At 44.7% G+C, this 23,585-nt stretch overlaps 1 protein-coding gene across 4 annotated transcripts; it reads left to right on the top strand.

The window, feature by feature from the left end:
• The first annotated feature begins 225 nt into the window (after positions 1 to 225).
• On the top strand, positions 226 to 23,585 carry LOC105356979. Of its 4 annotated transcripts, XR_002872614.1 has the most exons (6): positions 226 to 449; positions 2,915 to 6,827; positions 15,527 to 15,650; positions 16,953 to 17,825; positions 17,911 to 18,044; positions 21,848 to 21,964. XR_002872614.1 is itself a non-coding variant. In XM_023951547.1 (5 exons), the coding sequence occupies exons 2-5, from the start codon at positions 3,308 to 3,310 to the stop codon at positions 22,401 to 22,403; spliced, it is 5,034 nt and encodes a 1,677-aa protein (XP_023807315.1). In that variant the 5' UTR covers positions 226 to 449; positions 2,915 to 3,307; the 3' UTR covers positions 22,404 to 23,585. The 4 variants fall into 4 exon arrangements, 3 of the variants coding, with proteins under 3 accessions (XP_023807315.1, XP_023807314.1, XP_023807316.1); XM_023951547.1 differs by lacking the exon at positions 17,911 to 18,044 and having other exon boundaries at positions 15,527 to 15,611; positions 21,848 to 23,585; XM_023951546.1 differs by lacking the exon at positions 17,911 to 18,044 and having other exon boundaries at positions 21,848 to 23,585.

Raw genomic sequence — 23,585 nt, 5'->3', positions numbered from 1 at the left:
AGAGCAGAAGAGATAGAGGAGAAGGAAAAAAGAGAACTGGGAGGGAGGCTGAAATGAGGTAAAAAAAATATAGAAAGCAAAGGGAGACGAGGAGGAGGGTTTGCGTTGGTGTGTTGGTTGACAGAGAGAGCGCTTTAAAAAACCTTTTTCCAACAGAAGGCATGATTCACAGCAGAGAGAGAGGCTGAGAGGGAGGGAGGGAGGGAGGGAGGAAGGGAGGCAAGCGACAGTAAAAGAGAAAAACGGCAAAGGTAGAGAGAGAAAGAAAGGCGAACGGCAAGAGAAGAGATGGCAAGGAACAAACACAAATGAGGATTCAGGATTGAAAGAGAATAACAGCACGGTACCAGGATGGAACTGGGAGCAACGCAGCGACCGACTGATGGCAGCGACCGACTGATGGCAGCGACCGACTGATGGCAGCGACCGACTGGGATCGTGTTGATAAGGTTCTGGCTTTCCTATCGATTGGGGGGAGGGGGGAGAGCAGGTGGCAGCAGCAGTGATGAAAGAAATGAAGAGAGAGGAGGAGAGGATGCAGAATAACGATGGCCCAGTGAAAAGACAAAAAAGCAGAGAGACTGAGAGATTCCTGATCAGGGAAAGGCGGCTGCTGTGACACAGACGGATTGGATTCACTGGGATGTACGCAGAGAAGACTCTTGCTACATTTAAGATTGATCAGGTTCTTCATGACCAACCTTCTATGTTTCTAAAATCTCACTGTTCTGTAGATTTTACTATGATAAATGTTGGCGGGGTGCATTTATAATGCTAAACTTGGCATGTCTCTGCAGATCCATAGTGCATGCAAACTCTTCAAAACTTAGACATGATACTGTGTCTGCACATTTATGGCTCATCGTGACGTCTCTATGGCATACAATCACAAACCACACTTTCTGTTTTTTCGTTTAAAAACACGATGAGTTAGAAAGACTAATGATGTCGTCATAACTTTATGTGTGGCCTTAGATTTGAGGTTCGGTGCTGTTTCTTCAGGCACATGTTTGATGTGGTTTCAAATCTGTCCTCCCTTTTTTTTGTCACGTGTGTATCATTATCTAAAAGAGCAGAATCTCTGCTCTTTTAGATCTTTGTTGAGTTTCTTTGGTTTGGTCACTGGTTTTAAATGGCTTTCTGTTGCATGTTTCCACATTATTTGCCTAATGTACAATTAATGGGAAACCAGGAAATGTATATAATGCGGTTTGTGGTTAAAAGTAGACAGTTTGAACATATAAATGGAAATACTGTAGATGTGAGGGCATGTTTTGTTTATTCAAAATATGTAGCCCAAAGAAGAATACCGTTTATGTACAAATACTTACTAGAATGAAGTACTTCATTAGTGAGCATGTTTTTGCTAGGCTAGCTTTAAGTAATGAGACGCTGCAATGCTATTACTCAGGTAAAAGGGCTCGATCAAAAAGGTTATAATTTAGAACTAACCAAACCAAGAAGTTTGGTTTACCTCCACCTTCCCCTTTATCAGGAGCTTGGTGCTTATTACTAATTTATTATCTGCCTGGACAGCTGTTGTGTTTTTAAATACATTTTATGTTTGCATAAATACTCTTTTAGGAGGGAGAAACCTGTACTATTGCAGATACCATTCATTTCTGAAACTTCCAGGAGCAGTGAACAAGTTGGTTTGGTTCTCTTTAAACGGCTATATGAAATACTCAATAATTACCAACCCTGTCAGTAATTTAGCATGTTAAAGAGTAACAGTGGAAACCATTGTTAAATGGTTATTAACAGGGAGTCCCAGTTTAGTTAGTTCAGTTTAAAATGTACCTATTGAACTCTATAAATTCATGTTCCTAAAGATTTTATGTTTACTATACAATTACTGGCATGAAGCCCATTGAGATGACTATTGTTGCAATATTGGGTTATAAAAACAAAATTGAATTGATTTCTGATTATAGTGTCATTATGGTTATGGTTAATATGTTATTATTTATGTATTTATTTGCCTATTTGTTTGATCTGATATCTAGAGGGCTGTAATCGTACCACTGTCATTTTTCTTTTGAGCTGCCACGATGAGTGAATTTCTCCCTGATATATATTTTACAAGTTCAATTCAATAAAATAAAACTAACAGTACAGATTTCTTTGGATAATCTAAAAGTAGTGAATGGATATAGTGTGTGGGGATGTGTCCAAAGTCCTTAGCTGTTCCAGTTTGGAACAGGACAGAAAAACTTCCATCACATTCTACCAGTAATTAGGAAATGTCCCCCATGGAACAGGACGTCCAATGTGGGCCTTGCTGTGCCCTCACAGGAACAGCGATGATGGTGCCTATGATGTTTTAGGCTGTAAAAAATGTGTCATAGAAAGCTTTGATACATTTTTTCATCTTCCTGTAGCAATGAGCATCACGAGACTCCGTTCCTTCAAAAATGATGTTTTGAGGACAGTGTGCTCAAACCTTGGGGTTTTGCAGACATTTGATGTTCTTTTTTAATTTAAAGTTGGTAAAGTCACTACATCATCAACCTACTTGAAAGAAATCAAACATCACAGAAAAAAAGGAGTTGCCCCTGAAACCAAGACGGTGCTCTGGCTTTAGTGCACAGTATATATCTGCCTCTTCTCATTTGAAAAATGCTTTTCAAAAAAATTGGAAATTGACATGAAATCAAAAATTTAGTTTTCATGATTTTGTTAGATTAACAAAACATCAAGGAAATAGCAGGTAGACATATTTGCAGAAAATAATAGATTTTCTTTCTTGGAAAATAATCTGGAATCTGAGCATTGCATATGAACTAAATGAACTGCATTTAAGCCTTTCTAAGGTTCATCAGACGTAAAGGCCTACTGTTACAAACTAACTGGTCAGTGTCCAATTTATTTAATTATTTTATTCATGTAAATGTTTGTCTGCTTTATTTTCCAGAGCCAAGAGGAACCAATCAACAAACACAGTCAGAATGAGAAGAGACGCTGTGACTGGATCTAGTCCTCCATCCGCTGTCCTCCTTCTCGCTGTCACTTAGTGTCTGACAGGCTAACGCTCTGCTGGATAGATGTTTAATTGGCTCTAAACACACATCGAGAACAGAAAACAACCAGAATTCATAGCATGTTGGAAAATGACTGGAAGATAATTGGAGCTGTTGGATCTAACTTACTGTCTACCACGGACATAACCAGGATCAACAATGTATGATTACTACCAAGACATGACATGTCCAATGTAAGGCTGGACGGACTTTTCAGAGAATTTTTTTGCAGGAGTTTCATTCTTTGAGCAGACTCCCCACTTGACTTTCTTCAAAACATAAAGTTTATGCTCCTGTACTCTACCAAAGAACAGAGACGAACATGTGACATTGATCTACAACATCTTCATCAATACCAGGTCTCTCGCTTTTTGAAAGAGTTTTTACCATTTTTTTCTCAATTTTGTGAAACAAAAGACTTCACAATTCATTCTTCAAGCTTTACACGTGCCTCCCACCAACCCCCATCACCTTGGGACAGCCAGCCAATCATGGGCAAGCCACTTAGCCGTCCTGGATGTATCAGGAAGAGCTCTTGTTGCCTGGAGAAACACAGGGCTGGAGAAGGGGTAGTGGGAGGGCGAGATGTTGGGATGGAAGGAGGATACGGAGATGGCTACATTCCCCAGCGATCCATTTACGACACCATGTGCATCAATCAGCAAATTGACAGCCATCACCACCATTCCAGAGGATCAGTGAGGCGAGACGGAGGAGGAGATGGGAGCTTTACCTACTCTGCAAGTGGCTCCCTCAGAGCCAGCAGGTCTCCAGTGGACATGTTTGATCCTCAGCCCCGTTCTCTAACTCCAAATCCATCCTTTGTCCGTCGGCTGGATGAAAGAGCCATCTATGACTCACTGAAGCTCGGAGGACAGGACGGAGAAGATGGCGGATGCCACTCGCCGGGACACTTCAACCGATCAGTTTCTCCCTCTGTGTCCTCATTCTCAGCTCCAGGGGTCTCTTCCTCCTCCTCTAAAAAACACCACCATCACCACCACCATCACCATGGAGACAGCACAAAGAGCAGAGACAGCCGACATTCTTGGAAAGTCTTGGCACCTCCAAAACATATGGAATGTATGGAGCTAACAACGGCAGAGATGATAGACAGAGGAGGGTTTCTGAACCCAGGGCTTTATCCTCCCGGGGGGCAATCCTCATCTCTCACTTCCCCACTGATTTCCCCCTTCTCTGGCTCGCCCATGTCATCAGGTTACCACACTCCAGTTTTTTTCTCCCCAGCCAAACCCCGCCCCAGCCAGAGTCAGAGTTTACGCTGTTCACCTCCCCACATCATACAGCCAAGACATTACTCCCAAACTCAGAGCCTCAGGCTGTCACCACCCCATGAGCTCAGACGATCGCCCTACAGGGCCCCACTCGTCCAACTGTCTGCTCATGACCTTGAGCACGACCTGAGGGAGCGAGGAGGAGGGTGGGGCCGCGGCGATCGTGACAGGGAGTGGGAGAGGGAGAGAGAAAGGGAGCTGGAGCGAGGCTGGGCACAAAGAGAGTGGGAGAGGGAGAGGGAGAGGGGGAGAATTGAGAGGGAGAGAGCCCGCGAGAGGGAGAGGAGGGAAACTTCGAGTTTTGGCACCTTTGGTTATGGCCAACCAGTCCCTCTGCGTTCAGATTCAGTGTTTTTAGAACCCGACCACGGTCTGGACACAACGCCCTTATTAATTCCCCAGCCCTCACCATCACCCTCCCCCAATGCTGCCCCAAGGATGGGCACTGGGGTAGTTGGCAGAAACAGGGCAGGGTCAAAGGTTGGTCCTGATAGTTCAGGGGGAGGGTTGACCTCTAAATTTGACAATGGAAGTGTGAATTTAGTGTTAGTTGATAGCAAACCCGGATATGGGACAAGGATGGTGAGTGAAGTTGTGACGGAACACATGTCAGATATCGGAATCCGGGAGGAAATCCAAGAGCACTGCAGAGCTGAAGCCTGGAAGAGACAGGAGAGTGGATCCAGGGGATGTGTGATGCACGGGTCTGAAAGGAGAATGGGTTCCCAGGTGAAAACTACACCAGGGGGCCGAGATCTGGAAGGAAAGGTGCAGTCGGGTGTAGAGATCAAAGAGCGACGAGGAGAAACAAAGAATGGACAAAAAAACGCTAAGGCTGTTCCAAAAGCAGAACCTGCAGAAGCCTTGCCTCCAAACAGGAGGAACACAGAAATATGGGCTGGACGTTCAGATACAGTCCCGCAGGAAATTGCACCTATTTCTGGAAAAAAGCCAGAAGAAGACACAGGACTTGAAGAAAAAGTTAGTTCTCAAAAGACGGAGAAAAACAACAGGACAGAAGCAGAAGTTAAAACTCAAGTAAATGAAAAATCGGGATCAGCAGTTGAGTCACGGGAGGAAACTAAAGTAGGAGTAGATGTTAGAAGTGTCCCGGTGTCTAAGTGTGAGGACGGGCTCAAATCTGGAGCTCACACTGTGACAGAGATCGAAAGTAAAAATGAGACCACAGTTGTCAGCAAGCCCGCAGACAGCTCACAGACCAATGCTCAGGCGAAGTTATCTGCCTCGGCTGAAGATAAAACTGAAGTGGCTCCTTCAGGCCTAGAACAAAAGAAGTTGGATGAGAGTTTGAATGATTTCAACCAGCCTCTGAAAAGTTCAAGATCCAAGTCAAAATCTTCCAAGTCCTGTTCCAGGACTCGTCCTGGAACAGCCACAGGGATGCGACCTGGTGCGCTCAGCCCTCGGCAGAGCAAAAGAATTGAAGACTTTGAGTCTAGGGGACCACCTGAAGGCATCGAGTCCACATGGCCTCGCAGGATCATGGTTCGAAAGAGAACTGTTCGTCAGGGAGGGGCCCTCCACAATCTCCCAATACTTCCCCCACTTCCTTCTGTAATTTCAGCTTTAGAAAAAAGGCGTCCACACCTTCATCTAGATTCAGACAAACAGTCAGCAGGTATGGTGGGCCGATGCTCGCTGAGGGAGCCCTCTCATCCGGAAACAGGACTCGGGAGCAGCTTGTTGGGCAGAGCCTCTCTGAGGGAGCAAAATTTGGAGCACTGGAGAGTCTACAGAGACCAAGAAGAGCCCAGGAGGTCTAGAAGCAGGGAAAAACAAGGAACCCAAAGTAAAGAATATTCTGAAAAAGAGGAAAAGAAGGGGGAAAATCCAGAGAAAGAAAAAAAAGCTGAGAAAGTTGGGCTGTTGGAAGGCATTAAGAAGTCAAAGGTAGAGAAACCGGAAGAAGAAGAAACTCAAAACAGTTCAAACAGAAAAAAAGGAGATAGAAAAATGCAAGCTGTAGGGATTAAATCAGAGAAAGTAGAAGTTAAAGACATAAAAGTTCATGATCAAACACGAGAGAAACCCGATTTGGATGAGGTGATGGCCATGTCACACAAAGACGAAAGTGAGGTGGAGGAAAGAGAAGGTGGGACTTCTGGGGAAGAAGAGGCGGTGGAGGGCTGGGATGCAGTCCTGGATATGGTCAACACACTGTGGGACAATTCCTGGGCAAAGCACGAAGCAGAAGGAGGAGGAGCCGACACGGATTCTCTCCCAGGTTCCCTGCAGCGGTGGCCTCTGCTCCGGCCTCCAGTTGGGTTTGGGGGTTCACATCCTCCCTCCTCCGCAGCTTCAGAACTGAGCCTGACCGAATTAGAGAGGAGAGCCAGGGAACTGGACTCTGATCTGGAGCACCTAGACCTGTCACAACCCCACAGGGACCCCCAGGATTTATACCAAACTCTGCTCGAGCCGCACAGGGAACGCGTTGCTATGTACCAAACACACCCTGGTCCTCAAAGAGAGAAGGCTGCACTTCTTACAGGTGGATATTTTTAATTTGCATATGTACATGTGGATATATTTGAAAGTTCTTTTTTAAACGTATCATATTGTGAACAGCCCATTATTGCAGAAAAACCTACTGAAAATTTAGAATCTAGTTTTCGTAAATCTTTACATGTTAATACAATAAACCTGAATAGAAGATAAATTCTGAGAGCTGAAACTGTTATGGATGGCTTGAGAATACCCACCCAAACAGGCTCCACATCTCCTTAAAACACTGTTTTTATTACCATAACTGAACCAGAACTTGGCCCCAGCTCTTCATGAGTCACTCTCCTCAATCATATTCTGTCATATCTCAGTGCAACAAAGCTGTGATTCCAGCAGGATGCAGAATGCTGCAGGATACGTACCGTGTTAACAGAGACCACAGTTGGCTGGCTGTAGGACTGTCTCTCAGGAAACCTGTATTTCAACCCCCCCGGCATGGAATGAGCACAAAATCCAGTGTGGGTCCTTAGACAAGACCCTTTATGCTTAACCCTTGTGATATCTTAGATGACCCTACCCTTCCATTGACGTGTTCTCCCTACCATGACAAAGGTGGATAAAGGTGGAAAGATTTCATGTAATCCATGGACACCAGTGAAGATCACAAATCCTTGAAGAAAAAAGGTTCAGAGCACTGTCTAGTGGGTCTAGATGACCCTACTCCCAACGTTAAAGTGCCTAGGATATCACAAGGGTTAAAGATACGGTGAAATAGATACAGTGAAAGCTGATTCGCTGTAGTGCCCTCTAACAACATAAGCAAAAAGGTAAACAACAACAATGCACAGAGTCAGCAGAAATAAACAGACATCAAAGTAAAAGTATGTATTTATATGCAGTTAAAAACCAAAGAGCATAATAGAAAGATGTATTTTGTCTCTCCAAATGGCATGCCATTTGCATTGGTAGTTCACCCTCATTGTTTTAAAACTGTCAGTAGTTCAAGTAGGGGAAATCCCGTCTGTTCAACCTGCAACTGAATTCATGAGATCCAATTTGTTTTCGTTTTTACAGCCGATTCTCAGCAGCGATGGTTCTGAAAGGATGATTTCCACAGGACCGTTTGCAGTGCGTCGCCGCTGTGTTCACAAAAACAAAAATTAGATTTATCACGTGATTGGTCACGTCTGCTAATCTCGGCTAACACTCCGCACTACAATGCAAGCTCTAAGAAGGAGTTCATTTCCAGTCCGTTGAAGCGTCAATTTCATAGAAAAAAGCCAGAAAAACAGCAAACATGTCCGTGTTTCAACATAAAAACTTCTGCTGTACTTTCAAAATAAAATTTCATAAGAATAATTTGATATTTATGTGTTCACACAATAATGTTAACACCGTGGATAACACCACCACAGATGACGGAAGATTAACTGTGGAGGTTAAAAAAAACAAAAAAAAACACCATATGCAAAAAATGTGTTTTACAAGGACTCGGTTAGGAAGGAGAGGGCATGAGGTTCGATTGTTTCAGTGTTGGATGAGGGAAGACAGCGGGATGAACTACTTGACACGGAGGTAACAGGACAAGCACCTCCTCCGGGTTCCAGGGGGGTGAGGGCATGGACCAGAGATGTTATGGAGTCACTCCCCACGATTCACAACGCAGACGCACCACATGTGCACCGCAGACAAACCGCAGACGCACCGCAGACAAACCGCAGACGCACCACAGATCCACCCCAGACGCACTGCAGATGCACCGCAGACAAACCGCAGATGCACCGCATGCGCACCGCAGACGCACTGCAGAAGCGCCGCATGCACACCGCAGACACACAACGGACACAGCGCAGACAAACCGCAGATGCACTGCAGATGCGCCGCATGCGCACCGCAGACACACTGCAGACAAACCGCAGACGCACTGCAGACGCACCGCATGCGCACCGCAGACGCACCGCAGGCGCACCGTATGCGCACCGCAGAATAAACCGCATGCACCGCATGCGCACCGCAGACACACCGCTGACAAACCGCAGACGCACTGCAGATGCACCGCATGCGCACTGCAGACACACTGCAGACAAACCGCAGACACACAACAGACACACCGCAGACACACCGCAGACGCACCAGAGATGAACCCCAGACAAACTGCAGACACACAACAGACACACCGCTGACAAACCGCAGACGCACTGCAGATGCACCGCATGTGCACTGCAGACACACTGCAGACAAACCGCAGACGCACTGCAGATACGCCGCATGCGCACCGCAGACACACGACAGACACACTGCAGACACACCGCAGACAAACCGCAGACGCACTGTATGCGCACCGCAGAATAAACCGCATGCACCGCATGCGCACAGCAGACAAACTGCAGACGCACTAGAGATGCACCCCAGACAAACTGCAGCGCACTACACGCACACCGCAGACAAACTACATGCGCACCACAGACAAACCGCAGACGCACTGCAGACGCGCCGCATGCGCACCGCAGACAAACCACAGACGCACTGCAGATGCGCCACATGCGCACCAGAGATGCACCCCAGACAAACTCCAGACGCACTGCAGACAAACCGCAGACGCGCAGCAGACGCACTGCAGACACACCGCATGCGCACCGCAGACACACGACAGACACACCGCAGACGCACTGCAGGCGCACCGTATGCGCACCGCAGACACACCGCATGCCCACCGCAGACAAACTGCAGACGCACCAGAGATGCACCCCAGACAAACTCCAGACGCACTACAGACACACCGCAGACAAACTGCAGATGCACCGCATGCGCACTGCAGACACACGACAGATGCACTGCAGACGCACCATATGCGCACCGCAGACAAACCGCATACGCACCGCATACGCACCGCATGCGCACCGCAGACACACGACAGACACACCGCAGACGCACTGCAGGCGCACCGTATGCGCACCGCAGACACACCGCATGCCCACCGCAGACAAACTGCAGACGCACCAGAGATGCACCCCAGACAAACTCCAGACGCACTACAGACACACCGCAGACAAACTGCAGACGCACCACAGACAAACCGCAGATGCACCGCATGCGCACTGCAGACACACTGCAGATGCGCCGCATGCGCACCGCAGACACACGACAGACACACTGCAGACACACCGCAGACAAACCGCAGACGCACTGTATGCGCACCGCAGAATAAACCGCATGCACCGCATGCGCACAGCAGACAAACTGCAGACGCACTAGAGATGCACCCCAGACAAACTGCAGCGCAATACACGCACACCGCAGACAAACTACATGCGCACCACAGACAAACCGCAGACGCACTGCAGACGCGCCGCATGCGCACCGCAGACAAACCACAGACGCACTGCAGATGCGCCACATGCGCACCAGAGATGCACCCCAGACAAACTCCAGACGCACTGCAGACAAACCGCAGACGCGCAGCAGACGCACTGCAGACACACCGCATGCGCACCGCAGACACACGACAGACACACCGCAGACGCACTGCAGGCGCACCGTATGCGCACCGCAGACACACCGCATGCCCACCGCAGACAAACTGCAGACGCACCAGAGATGCACCCCAGACAAACTCCAGACGCACTACAGACACACCGCAGACAAACTGCAGATGCACCGCATGCGCACTGCAGACACACGACAGATGCACTGCAGACGCACCATATGCGCACCGCAGACAAACCGCATACGCACCGCATACGCACCGCATGCGCACCGCAGACACACGACAGACACACCGCAGACGCACTGCAGGCGCACCGTATGCGCACCGCAGACACACCGCATGCCCACCGCAGACAAACTGCAGACGCACCAGAGATGCACCCCAGACAAACTCCAGACGCACTACAGACACACCGCAGACAAACTGCAGACGCACCACAGACAAACCGCAGATGCACCGCATGCGCACTGCAGACACACTGCAGATGCGCCGCATGCGCACCGCAGACACACCACAGATGCACTGCAGACCCACCGTATGCGCACCGCAGACAAACCACAGACGCACCGCATACGCACCGCATGCGCACCGCAGACACACCGCAGACGCACCGCAGACGCGCAACAGACACACCGCAGGCAGATCAGTGTAAATCCAGGGTTAGATGACATCCTTGTAAAATTATTCAGATTTTATGGAGAAAGAGAAAAATGTTTTCAGGGAGAAAGAAAAGTTGAACAAAACTAGATGTCTTTGTACGATGACAAAGTGCTGCTGGTGAAAGTGTGCGATGTACATGACATTTTGGTACCAAGTAACAAATTAAAATCAGCTGTAAAATCAGCAGGACTTTTCAACAAAAGCTACAAACCAGATCCTTGTCAGTGAAAATGTTTTGTATTCAACCGAAGAGTAAATGCAAGCAGGGACTGTCTCACGGAATACAGTCCTTTAAGTCCTTTAAGACCAATGTTGACCCAACACTATTATAAATGTTTCTTAGCATCGAATAAAAACTTTAACAAGTTTGGTGTGGAAACGTAGAAATCTGGAGTTCTGGGCAGATTAATCTTAAGTAGAGTCCAAATGACAACATTAAGCCAAACTTTTTAAATGAAGACATTGTTTATTCATAGTTCTAATCTGGTGTGCTGTTTCTGCATACAAATCAACTGTCCCGCTGAATAACCCAACATGCACAGTGATCATTAGCTCAATAACGTTCATAGACTAACCTTCATAATGTCTGTATCAATAACTGACTTCTTGTGTTCTTCTTATATCGGACACAGTTGTGTTTTTTCACATACCTTACATGTTTCGACGGAAATCTTCCGCCTTTGTCAGAGTCGTCCAATAGTAGTGATGTGATGTATATAAAAACAGATGATTGTGACTTTGGCGTAGTCACCTGTCAAACTTTTAACAGGTAACTCCGCCCCTTGATGTCAGTTTGCTGCTGGAGGATGTGATTCCAGGTGTTATAGAGCAGGAAAGCCCCTTCATCTCGGTTAATGGAAGTGTGGGCTCGCTTTCGGATCTCCATCCATGAATCATCTGCAGTATCTGTAGTCTGCAGTGAGGAGGACTTTGGAATTTTCCCACTCCATGATGTGGTTTCATTGTTTGCAGTGGTCCGTTATAGCTGATTTCATGCTTTCTTGTGGTGCCTGTTGTCGTCTTGCTCGTGTTAGTTTCTTCTTCGTTTCCTTTTTGCATCCTTTTTTTTTAAATTGTTTATTCATAATTTTGATGTTCTATTTTTCTTGTGATGAAGGTGCGTCCTGTTTCTCTGATGTATGTTTTGTTGCAGGTGTGACATGGGATTTCGTTGATGTTGTTGCATTTATTGTTTTGTTCCATCTTGTTTTTTATACGGTTTGACTGGGGTGCTGATGTGATGTTTTTTCATGGCCCTTTGGAAGAAAATCATATCATGGACTGGGAAAAGGCCAAAGTCCTCCTCACTGAAGACAACAGACACCGCAGATGGATCATGGATGGAGATCCGAAAGTGAGCCCACACTTCCATGAACCGAGATGAGGGGGGCCTTCCTGCTCTCTCATACCTGGAGTAACACCCTCCACCAGCAAACTGACATCAAGGGGCGGAGTTACCTGTTAAAAGTTTGATAGGGGACTCTGCCTCAGTCACAATCATCTGTTTTTATATACATCACATCCATCTGATGATGACTCTGACGAAGACGGAAGACGTCCATTGAAACATGTCAGGTTTGTGAAAAACCCAACCGTGTCTGATAACAGAAGAACCTAAGATGTCAATCATTTGCTCTATGTAAGTAATGCTGAGTTCAGGATAAATGGGAAGTTTGGTTTTTAGGTCCAGTTTTACTAAAATGGCACTCAGTTATGGAAAAATGAAAAAAAAGTACCAAACTAACATGAGTAGAGATTCAAGACTGAGAGATCATACACCCACAGGAATATGCAAAATAAAAAAAATAAAAACCACATGGCTCAGTCTCTATGGCAACCAAGAAGAGACATTAACAGCTAACCTCAAACAAGAATCCATCAGGGCTCTCTTTGTCATTTAGCAAGATCTATTTTTGCTTTAATAAAGGAAATGGTTAAAGTTGAATGTAAACAGTCAATTACAGAAGTGAAAAACATCAGCAGACAACTCCCTGCTTCTCTACACAAGAACCTCCATCTTAGTTTAACAAATGACCTTTTCCCTTTATTGTTTAAATCACTTTCTTATTTCTCATAAATACAGATTTCCAATTTGAGGCCGTTTTGAAAATCTTAAATTCAAGCATGTCAGTGTAGATTGTGATCAAACCTGGTTGGTTCAATAATGCGAGTAAAAACCTGCCAACTTGACTTGGTTTATCTTCTGTGTTAAAAAAGCTTCCCCTCTTTTCCAAGAGGCTTTCTCATTTCTGAAATACATGCCTAAAGACACGACACCTCATTCTGTAGGAAACCAGATCAATAGGCTAATAAAACAAGTGGTAATCTCTTGTGTTTGTCTTCAGCTGATACTCATACTCTGTAACTTGGACTTTGATCCTTGAGGTGAACCAGTTTCTGTCTCAGAGACTATATAAAGGTGTAAAATAAGGTTCAAGTCAAAGTCAAGTGAAAGTAACTTTATTGTCAATCTCTACAATGTGTCCTCATACATAGAAATTGAAATTCTGTTTTTCTTCAACTCTAGTCTAAACGGGGAAAAAACGTACACAATAAAACCAATAAACAAACTATAAATGTTGTATTGGACAAAAATCCTTTCCAGTCTCTCAGCAAGTTTGGAGGTGTACAGAGGTACACAGACATTTCTAAGGTAATCAGGGAGAGAAAAGAGGAATCCACTTGGTTCAAAAAGACCAACCTTCCCTCCTTAGAATGGAGGAACAACCAAGGTTGTGGAGGGTCTGCAGCTGCCCCCACCACCCCCACAGATTAGGACAGAAAGACTTAGAACAACCCAAACACTGTAAAACTTTACACAGCATATTTATAGTAATTTACTGGCAATAAAATCCTGTAATTTATTTTACAGCAGTTTACTGTTAAATAATTACAATAAGATACCCTATAGTAAACCTATATTAAGCCTTTAATCCTGGTCTCATGTACAGTAAACCCTTGTTTTTCGCGGGGGTTACGTTCCAAAAAGAACCCGTGATAGGCAAAATCCGTGAAGTAGAAACCTCAATTTTCTTTACAATTATTATACAATTAAATACTCTATTATACATTGAAAATAAAGAACAAACCATTTTACAGGCTCAAGCATTTGTTTCACAAATAAAGGTACTTTGCTACAAATAACTCTGTACTGTCAAATAATTTGAATCATCAATGTGAACAGAAGGCTTCAAATTGCGGAGATTAGCCCCGCCCACCGCGACCCGAGTAATTGGATTAAACGGGAGAAAATTTAAAATGATTATGAAAAAATACAAAGTACAGTGGGACAAATAGTGACTCAGGTGTATTTCACTGCTCTTCAGACTGAGCCGCTGCATCCTGACACCGCTCTGCAGTGTTTTCTTCTTTTGAAGCCCGCGGTGCAGGTGTGTTTGATCGGGAGAAGAACATGATGATTGACAGTTGTTGTCGCTCTTTTTTCTATGGGTTTTAGAGAAACTCAAAATTGCAAGATGATTTGCACGTATGTAATGTAAATTTGGCAAGCTGATTTACATACGTGTACATATTAAACTGCAACGTTATTGACACACAGGTAGAGAAGAAGAGGAGTGACTTTTAGCCAATCAGAATGCAGAACACATAATGCATTTCTGCTATTTCCAGGAAAGACCTAACAAGTTTGTAGCTGCCAAACTGACATGAAATGGCTGGGAAACAAATTAAACGTCTCCAGAATGTTCTTGGGTAGTTGTTTTTTAAATGGGAAATGGCGCGTACTTGTACAGCGCTTTTCTACCTTCCTCAAAGGCCCAAAGCGCTTTACGGTCAGTGCAATTCACCCATTCTCCCACTGGTGGCGGCTCCGCTGCCGAACACTGGCGCCAACCTTCCACCAGAGGCAAGGTGGGGTCCAGTGTCTTGACCAAGGACACTTTGACACATGGGCGGGCCCCTCCTTCTAACCAATAGAACGAGGGGCCGTGTAGTAAATGGCTTCAGCTCTTGTACCACTGAGTTTCAGAAGTGAGAAAACCTCCATGTGAAGGAATGAAACTTCTGCAATAATAAAAGATGAACAAAACTTTTGTTTACCCACAACTTTCACTTAAGTTCAAACAATGCAAAGAACGCATGAATAAACTTAGCACAGAACATTTTTAAAACTACCTGCAAGAAAAACAGTTTGGCTTGAGACTCTTTTTTTTATTAGGATGCCAAACATAACTCGATTGAAAGTTTTTTTTGTTTTGTTTCAGACTTTCCAGTGTTATTATTGGTACAAATATAAGATCTTGAACAGAAAGTAAATCAGCAGGAATATATCTGTATTACTTAAATGAATGTAGTGAGCTTTCAATGACTTAATACAACCAGATACACTGTGCCAGATATTCATCATATGCATTGCTATACTTTTATTTGCTATTTCAAAAAAATATTGTTCTGTTCAAGCTCTGCTGTAGTAGACCTGAAATCAAATCTTGGACTGGAGGAGATACTTTACAATGCAGAGGGTGTGTGGTGCTGTCACTTTTCTTAACTTTTGCAACATTTTGTTTCTTTCTTTTGCACAGTCTTTTAGAATGATCTCAGAGTTATCTCACATAAGTAATGCACATTCTACTTTGCAGGAGTGAGCAGCAGATCCCAGGTCAGTTTGGAGCTCAATGCGATGGAGTCACCTGCAGTTGACAGTGACAAACTTCCTGCTGACTGGTCAGTGAAATCTGGGGGTACTTCCTGTATTGGCACTGGGTAATTCCTGCAACATGACCATGGTCCCAGCTGAGCCTGTGATAGAATGTTTCTGTCCGTTGTTAAATGTATAATAGATGCTCTTGACTAAAACTTGAGCCTCAATCATAACTGCCCTAATGGGTGGATACAGGCTGTAAGAAAAGGGCAAATCTGGTGGCCTGCATGAAATGGCAAAGGTTTCAGACCGCTTGGTGTGCGACAATGTTCATGCACATTTTGTGAGCGACAGGTCGTAGCAAACACTTACACAACACACAACAGTAAGTAAGGGGGACACAGGTGGGACGCAGGTGTGTCGTTTGTGCAGGCATCCTACGGGCACATATGTGTTTATCCTGTCCGTGCTGCTTTCATGTGGGCTCAGTAAGGAGCCAGGACTTGAACCTTACTAACGACTAAACCCTAAACCCAAATCCTGCGGACTCCACAAGGAGCCTGTTGAAGCCGTTGCGCATGTGATACGTGCGCGCTCCTTGCTGCAGCCTTACTGTCCGAAATTACCAACGACTAGAGTGGCGTGGGCACCATACGGCAGCGTGACCCGTACATGATAGGTGCGTGCAGCTTACATTAACCATTTGAATAATTCACAATACACTTTCCACATGCACAACATTCAAACGTTCAATTTTTACAATGTCCCATGAAGTGGCGGTTTGAGCCTCAAAGGAACGACTCCCCTGCACTCCCATTAAGATGCAGCCGCTCCTCTCTACGACCCTCCACCGACCCGGTAACGTAGAAAAAGTAGAAAGTAAAAAAGTAGAAAATACATATTTTACATTCTTTCCCATTTTCTTGCTTTTCTTTAAATATGTTATTATATCTATTTCCTTGTCTTATTTAAGTTAGATGTTTTATTTTGCTCAGTATTTCATGTTATAGCTTCAAGAACTTTTGTAATTCATACTTTTGGAAATACGCTTTATGAAGATAAATTAATTTACACAACAATATTTGGCGCAAACTGGTAATGAAAAAATTCACTATAGAGGCTTTTCTTTGATCAGATTACTGACATTCAAATTAGATTATGTGGATGTTGTCATGGAAAAATGAACGTCGACACTTGGCAAGACCTGAGCCAAATTACAACGCTAATGTGTTGATAATGAGGTGCCCATCATCCGAGAAATCGGAGCCTGCGTGACTTCTTTAAAGCTCTGCAGCAAAAACAAAGCGATGCTTTCGATCCGAGGATGCGGCTTATTACAGGCATCTTTGGCAAGTGTGGCAGAGACCCACAGGAACCTCACGGACTCAGGGGGATGAAGCAGTCTGTCTTGTCTTTTTTTTCAGCTCTGCTAAAGAGGACAGCTCTCCTGACTCCAACCTAACGCTGGAATCTGATTCCAGCGGCGTGTTCCTTTCCTTATCCAATCAGAGTCAAGAGGATGCTGGTTCAGACAGTGACCAGCCAGTCAGCGGATCGGAGCTAGGCAGCAGTAACACATCTCTGGAGAAAGACGGGGATGATGGAGTGCTAAAGGAGTGGGGAAGAGAGGAAAGTGCGGAGCTGCAGTGGTGCTATCCCACACTCCTCGGCACCATGTCGCATGAAGACATGCAGGAAGATGGTGAAAGATTAGAGTCTGAGTGTGGAAGTATGGGGGTAGATAAAGAGAGAGAGACGGATGACAGGCAAAGGAAAAGTCATAAGTTGGGTGTGGTTTCCATCAGTAGGAGTAACATACAGTACACAGGCCAGAAGGGCTTCATAAATGTCCCACAGAGTGAAAGAAAAGTGAACACAATAGGATATGACTCCCCCCTATCTTTGTCCCCCTCCAAACAAGCAGTCAAACACCTTTTAGATCCCAACCAAAAACCAATCAGAAGCTCCGGACTGGACTGCGGTGACCTGGATCCTTTTGTGCAGTCAGACAGCTTTGTCTATCTGGCGGTGTCAGCTCGACCGCCGTCAGGAGAAGAATCTAAAGCAGTGACAGGGATTTCCTCGCAGGATAGTGAACGAGAACATGTTCAGCTCAGTGCAGAGAGTACAAAAGCTCACTTCGGCATAGCCAATACAGAGCAGGACACCAAGCCAACCCACCTTGTTGCTCATAAACCAGAGGAAGGAGACTTTCTGTGCACGGACAGTTTCGTCTACCTGGCTGCTCCAGCCTGCCTCCTGTTAGGCCCTGCAGGTTCAGCACCCTACAGTGGCAAGTATGTATGCGTTTCATGCATCTCCACATTCACCATGGGGGCTCCTCCATCTGTGCCAACCCATCCATCTGTGTTTGTCCATCAGCTTGGCTGCCATAAAGATAAAATGCATCTGACATCCCAGCAGATGTCTCTGTGCTCATGCTGTGTCCACAGCATAGCAGAGAAACAACAGTGCTCGCAAAATGTCTGATCAGCACAACAATGCAAGAAGACTTGGTAAGAATGAGCAACTGTCACCACAAAGACAACTCCTTACAATTTACCAGAAAAGTAGGAGATGTAGCAGCTTTAAACCTGCTATGCTGACAGAAGAATGGTAAATGGTGTACAGTGTCTATTTCCTCTAAGGCCCAAGGTACTTTACATTCACAGACCCATTCACCCATTCACACACTGATAACGGCTCCACTACCAAACACTGGCACCAACCTCCCACCAGAGGCAATGTGGGGTTCAGTGTCTTGCCCAAGGACACTTTGACGCATGGGCGGGCAAGGCGGGAATCGAACCTCCAATATTCCGATCAGAGGTTGACCACCCTACCGCTGCACCACGGCCGCCCAAAAGAAGAGGACATCAAGCTTAACTGGAAATCTAACAAACAACAAGAAAAGTATTTTTAAAGATGTATCAAAATTCGGTAAAAGAATCTTTGTGAAATTCAAAAGACAAATATGTAAACCCATTAACATTTAAAACTTAAAACAAATGATAATGAATAAATGTATCTTTACTGATGTACGACTTTACAACACCTTCAGAGGAACAAAGTGCTTCACACAAAAGAGAGACAGAAGAAAGTTTAAAATTAGGCCAGTGAAGAACAAAATTAAAAACCACACAAATTAGTAAAAGCAATAACCAGTTTAAATACATTAAAGATAAATAATAATGTAATAAAATAAAATGCCACCGACTACTGAGCATTAAAAGCTGTTCTACAAAAGTACGTTTTTAGTTGACATTTAAAAACTGTTAAGGTCTGACACAATGGGCAGTCATAAAACTATTTAGGATTATTAAAACAACAACGTTAAGTTAGGATTGTTTTAAGAAAATATATGAAATTATTTTGTTTTGCAAATTCTATTGTTAGGAAATGAAACTAATGTGAAATCAAAGCAAAATCACGACCAGAAGTTCTACACTAGATTGGTTGTGGTTAACGGCAACCACCTCCAGTACTGGGGTAGCCATGGGGATCCCAGGTTTGGTCCCCATCCATGTGGAGAAGTGTCCTTGGGTAAGACACCAAACCCCACCTTGCCTCTGGTGGTTGGTTGGCGCCAGTGTTCGGCAGCGGTTTGGGAATGTGTGTTTATGGGTGACTAAGAGAAAAACTTTATAGTTGAATATAACATTTGGTTTCAAAGCTTCTCTTTTGTCAGTAGCACAGGGGGGGCGGGGGGTGGGATTAGATTTCCTCTAGTGGGGGGCCAATAAAACCACTCAGCAGTCTTGGTGACCCGCTGCAGCTGTTTTTTCTTGGATCTAGAGCTGTTAGCGTTCCACACTGTACATCTGTAGGTCAGGACGCTGTCTACTGTTCATCGGTAGACGATCTTCAGCAGGGTTGTCCAGAGACACTGCTGGGCCTTTTTTATAATGTGAGCGGTGTTTACTGGCCAGATCATCATTTTATTGTTGCCAGTGAACATTACACTTCTGTTGGTTAAAGTAGGACAAAAAGGAAGATGTGTTTTTTTCGAGATATAATCACTTGCAGGATGGGAGTTGGCCTGTATGGGACCCATGGAGGGTCGCAGAGAGAAGCAGTCCCAACTTAAGGGGAGCGCAGGTGTGTCTCGCAGTTCCCTTGAGACTCGTACAACCACTTTAAAGAAACGGCAACCCAAAAACCCACAGCACCCATTTGGATCAACTCCCCATAAATGTGCACATGTCTAAGGGCTTAGTCACTAGACAGAGAGAAAAGGAAAGTCAGGAGTGCAGATCTTAGAGTAGAAACTCTGGATGGAGAGACTTTGACAAAAAAAACTGGTCAGCATGATATAAAAAAACGATAAAAGTCGATATTCTGTGTGTTCAAGAGACTAGATGGAAAGGGAGCTAGACTTCAAGCTATTTTACCAGGATGTGGATGGAATGATGAGGGATGGAGAAGTGATCCTGAAGAAGTAGACTAAAAATGTTCAAGCGGTGAAGACGGTGTCAGATGGGGTGGTGAGTCGAAAGCTGGGAGTTGAAGAGCCAGAGGAGAAGGAGGAATTCTGGAGGCAGATGGATGAGGAGTGCTGTGAGGCCTTTAGGCAGGAGTTGAACAGACTCCTCCTTAGCAACAGTAAAATGATCATCTGGGCTATAAGATAAGGGGGTTCTGAGGAGGAAGGAACTCGGTGTGTCATCTGGAATGATATCAGCAGATAAGGACACATGGGGGTGGAATGAAGACGTGAGTGAAAAGGTTTGCTAAAAAAAAGGAGAACAGCAGATGCAGCTCAAGCTGGAGGTGTCAAAGGTCAAACTTAGGGTACATGAGGACTTCTATGGCAGGTCGGACACAAAACAGGGTGGATCTGTGCAGGTGAGGCAGAGAAACGGAGATGGAAGGATCTGCAGCAGGTTAGGATGATCAAGGATAGAGATAGAAATGTGTTCCAAAATGTGATGGAAAGATGGAAGAAGAACTCTGAAGAGCTGATGAATGAGGGAAATGTTACAGTTAGACTGAGGTCAGATGTGAGTACTTGTCAATCAGAGTATAGTTTCATGCTGAGACAGAGAACAACAGATGCAATATTTGCTTTGAGGATGCTTCTGGGAAAGATCAGATCAGAACTGCGCTGTGTCTTTGTAGATCTTGAGAAAGTCTAGGATCCAGAAGGAGGAGCTCTGGTCCAGGAGTTCAGTACATGTATAAGAACTTTAGAACAGTGGTGAGATGTGCAGTCGGTGTGACAGAGGAGTTCAGAGGTGGTACTGCACATAGGATCATCTTTGAGCTCCTTGTTGTTCGCTGTGGTGATGGACAGACTGATGGATGACGTTAGAATCTCTGCAGATCAAGATGTTTGCAGATGAAACTGTCATTAAAAAAATGTTACAGCCAAGAATTTGGTCTCACGTGAGATTTCCCTGTTATTTCACATTTACGTTTTTTTTAATTTAGTTAGGAATTTTTTAAAAATTATTTTTAGCTTTAATGAAACTTTTTTAAATTAAAGCGGTTTATAAATAAGGATGATGATGATGTTCTAGAGGTCGACCAAAGGAGGTTCATGGATGTAGAGAAGGAGGACATGATGGTGATTGGTGTCTCCAAGGATGATGCAGAAACGAAGATGAGATGGAAGCGAATCATTTGCAGATGCTAATGCTACATTCACACCGGCACGTGTTGCAAGTTCAAGAACACAGGGAGCGGGGGGAGGGACCTCTTCTTCTTTTATTGTTTTACGATTTACCAGCGCTTGTCCACCACCTGAGGTTGAAAATGGTGTGAAATGTTTAAGCGGCGCACATCTTGTGAATCTTTGTTCAGGCTTTCCCTTTCTCCACTCTACTCTGAAATATGAAAGAGCTAGTGTTATAGAATTCCAGGGGCGGAAAAACAGCTATTGTGAACTTGTCCCCCATGATCATGTTTACAACAGGATGCTACCCGCACATCACTAAGTCCCTGATTGGTCAAAGTTCAGCTGTTTAACATTCAAGCAGAACTTTTCCGTTGGTGCAGACACGTCTCTGCATCGTTTTTTATGGTTCTAGCCTGTTAGAGGGCGGGTTTTGTTATGTGTTGTCTGTACATTAACCTCTGGTGCTGTGTCCTCACATGTTCTTCATCCATGTCCACTTTTGTGGGTTTACATCAGACCCTAAACAATAGCTACTTTTACTTTTCTAACAGTGTCTGACATAGTAATTCTCACAAAACATTTATCATCCAATTGTCCAGTTTTTAAGGTATTGACTTGGTTATTGCATGTATGCAGCAGTGATCAGCCAATGAGAACAGCCTTTTCTTTCCCTTTCCTGTCTGCTCTGTTGCCTTTTTCTAGGGAGTCCGACTCTGAGAGCTCTGGCTCTGGACCTGTCGACGTGTCGGTTCTGGGTTGTGGCTCTGTGGCAGGTGACAGCGACTGGGACTCAGACCTGTCCGACTCTGATCCCAGTCGCTCATCAAGAATGTCAGCCTCCTGTAATAAATCCTCCGTCGTGGCTCGGCCCAAACGACTGCCCGTTGAACCCGACTGGGACTCGTCTCAAACTGAATCTGAAGTGCTCCATGAGATGTTTACTGAGCAAGACGCATCCACCACTGGCAACTCGGGGGTTTCTGGCGCCGCCCCTGCTGCAACATCACCCATTGCTATGGAAACGGAGCCCGTCACAAGCACTGAGAAGCCAGCCTCGTCCCTGGAGCAGCTGTCAACCACAAAGAAAGTGACGTGGCAGTTTAAACCAGCCCACAGGTCTGTGTGCACAGGAAGCAGGAAGGAGAAGGAAAATGAATTCTCATTGGGGAGGCTAAGAGAAATAGAAGATGGTGAGACATCCAGGCCCTCGCCTTCCTCTTCGTCATCATCTTCGCCATCTTCATCATCGTCTGGATGATTTCTGAAAAAAAAAAAAAACAGTTGTCTGACTCTTGGAGAAAAGCTCAGAGGCTGCAGTGCAGACAGGTAGAAAAAGTATTTGTTGACTTGAATGTTTCTTGCCTTTGCGTTTTGTATTTTTGCTGCCATTGCCTTCTTGGAGTTCGTAAAAGCTGCTTTAAACTTCTTACATTTAGCTGACACAGTTTACTCTTTAGAATTCAGAGGCTTAGACTCCACACGTTGGAAAACGGGACATGGTACATCATATATTAAATGTGAAGAAAACAGTTGGAGCTTTCTGTCATATAAACACGAGATTCTCACAGCAACAGAGAATGGATTCCTTCACCAGAGTCTGTTGTTTGGTTCCAAAGTAACCATCAACGTTTCGTCACATCAGAACCTGTAAAGAAACGCAAACTGCTTTGGAATGCGTTTCCCAGGATCTAATCATTTAAATTAAATGAATTCAATGCCCCCCCAAACATGAGACACTAACAGAGGTTTACAGTGTACAGAGTGTTTTTTAATCTCAGTGAATTTAGCAGTGCTTCTATAATATATATTTTGAAATAAACACATATTTAGAAATATACATGATGAATGTGCAAACAGAAACATGCTGAAGGACTGGAGATCAGTGTTTTACCTATGAAATAAAATGAAATAGTGAATGTGACATTGAAGCAATATGCATACGGATACATGCTATATTTTATGTTTTGTATGTGAAAAGTGTTTTTATAACAACGGCTGTCTTTAGTTCTTTCTGTGCAGCCAGTTGTTGATTGTAAATACAACCTGAAGCACATATAGGAGTTTGGAGTGACTTGTTTTGAAGCATTTATCAGGTACTTTCGCTCCGAACAGCAAGAACAAGACTGACACGACTGACAGCCTTTAAGGATTATTGCAAAGGTTGACGGAGCTCAGGGCACATCGGATGAACGCTTTTGCTTCCCAGCACTCACAATTCAGTTCTATAGGTCAACGAGTTCACACACAGTTTATCACAGACAATCTGAAAGGAGTTTGAGACCCACAATGACACATTTGTGAGGATTTAGGGTAAACGGTTGTTTTGTGGGCTGAGCCATGACTGATATAAAAAAGGTTTTGAAGCTTCTCAAATGCTCCTAAAAGTCCTATTCTATCCTAAAGGAAGCACATTGGGAAATGATGGGATCTTCCTACAGTT

Source organism: Oryzias latipes, chromosome 22 (genome assembly GCF_002234675.1).
Source record: "Oryzias latipes chromosome 22, ASM223467v1".
Lineage (NCBI taxonomy): Eukaryota > Metazoa > Chordata > Actinopteri > Beloniformes > Adrianichthyidae > Oryzias > Oryzias latipes.
This window is presented reverse-complemented; position numbering and strand designations above follow the sequence as displayed.

What these genes read in the sequence shown, in the direction of transcription:
- LOC105356979 (XM_023951546.1), top strand. Translation starts at nt 3,308, where the DNA reads ATGCTCCTGTACTCTACCAAAGAACAGAGACGAACATGTGACATTGAT. An exon ending in GAAGGCTGCACTTCTTACAG is followed by an intron (nt 6,828 to 15,526) that starts GTGGATATTTTT and finishes TCTACTTTGCAG; the next exon opens with GAGTGAGCAGCAGATCCCAG. An exon ending in ACTTCCTGTATTGGCACTGG is followed by an intron (nt 15,651 to 16,952) that starts GTAATTCCTGCA and finishes CTTTTTTTTCAG; the next exon opens with CTCTGCTAAAGAGGACAGCT.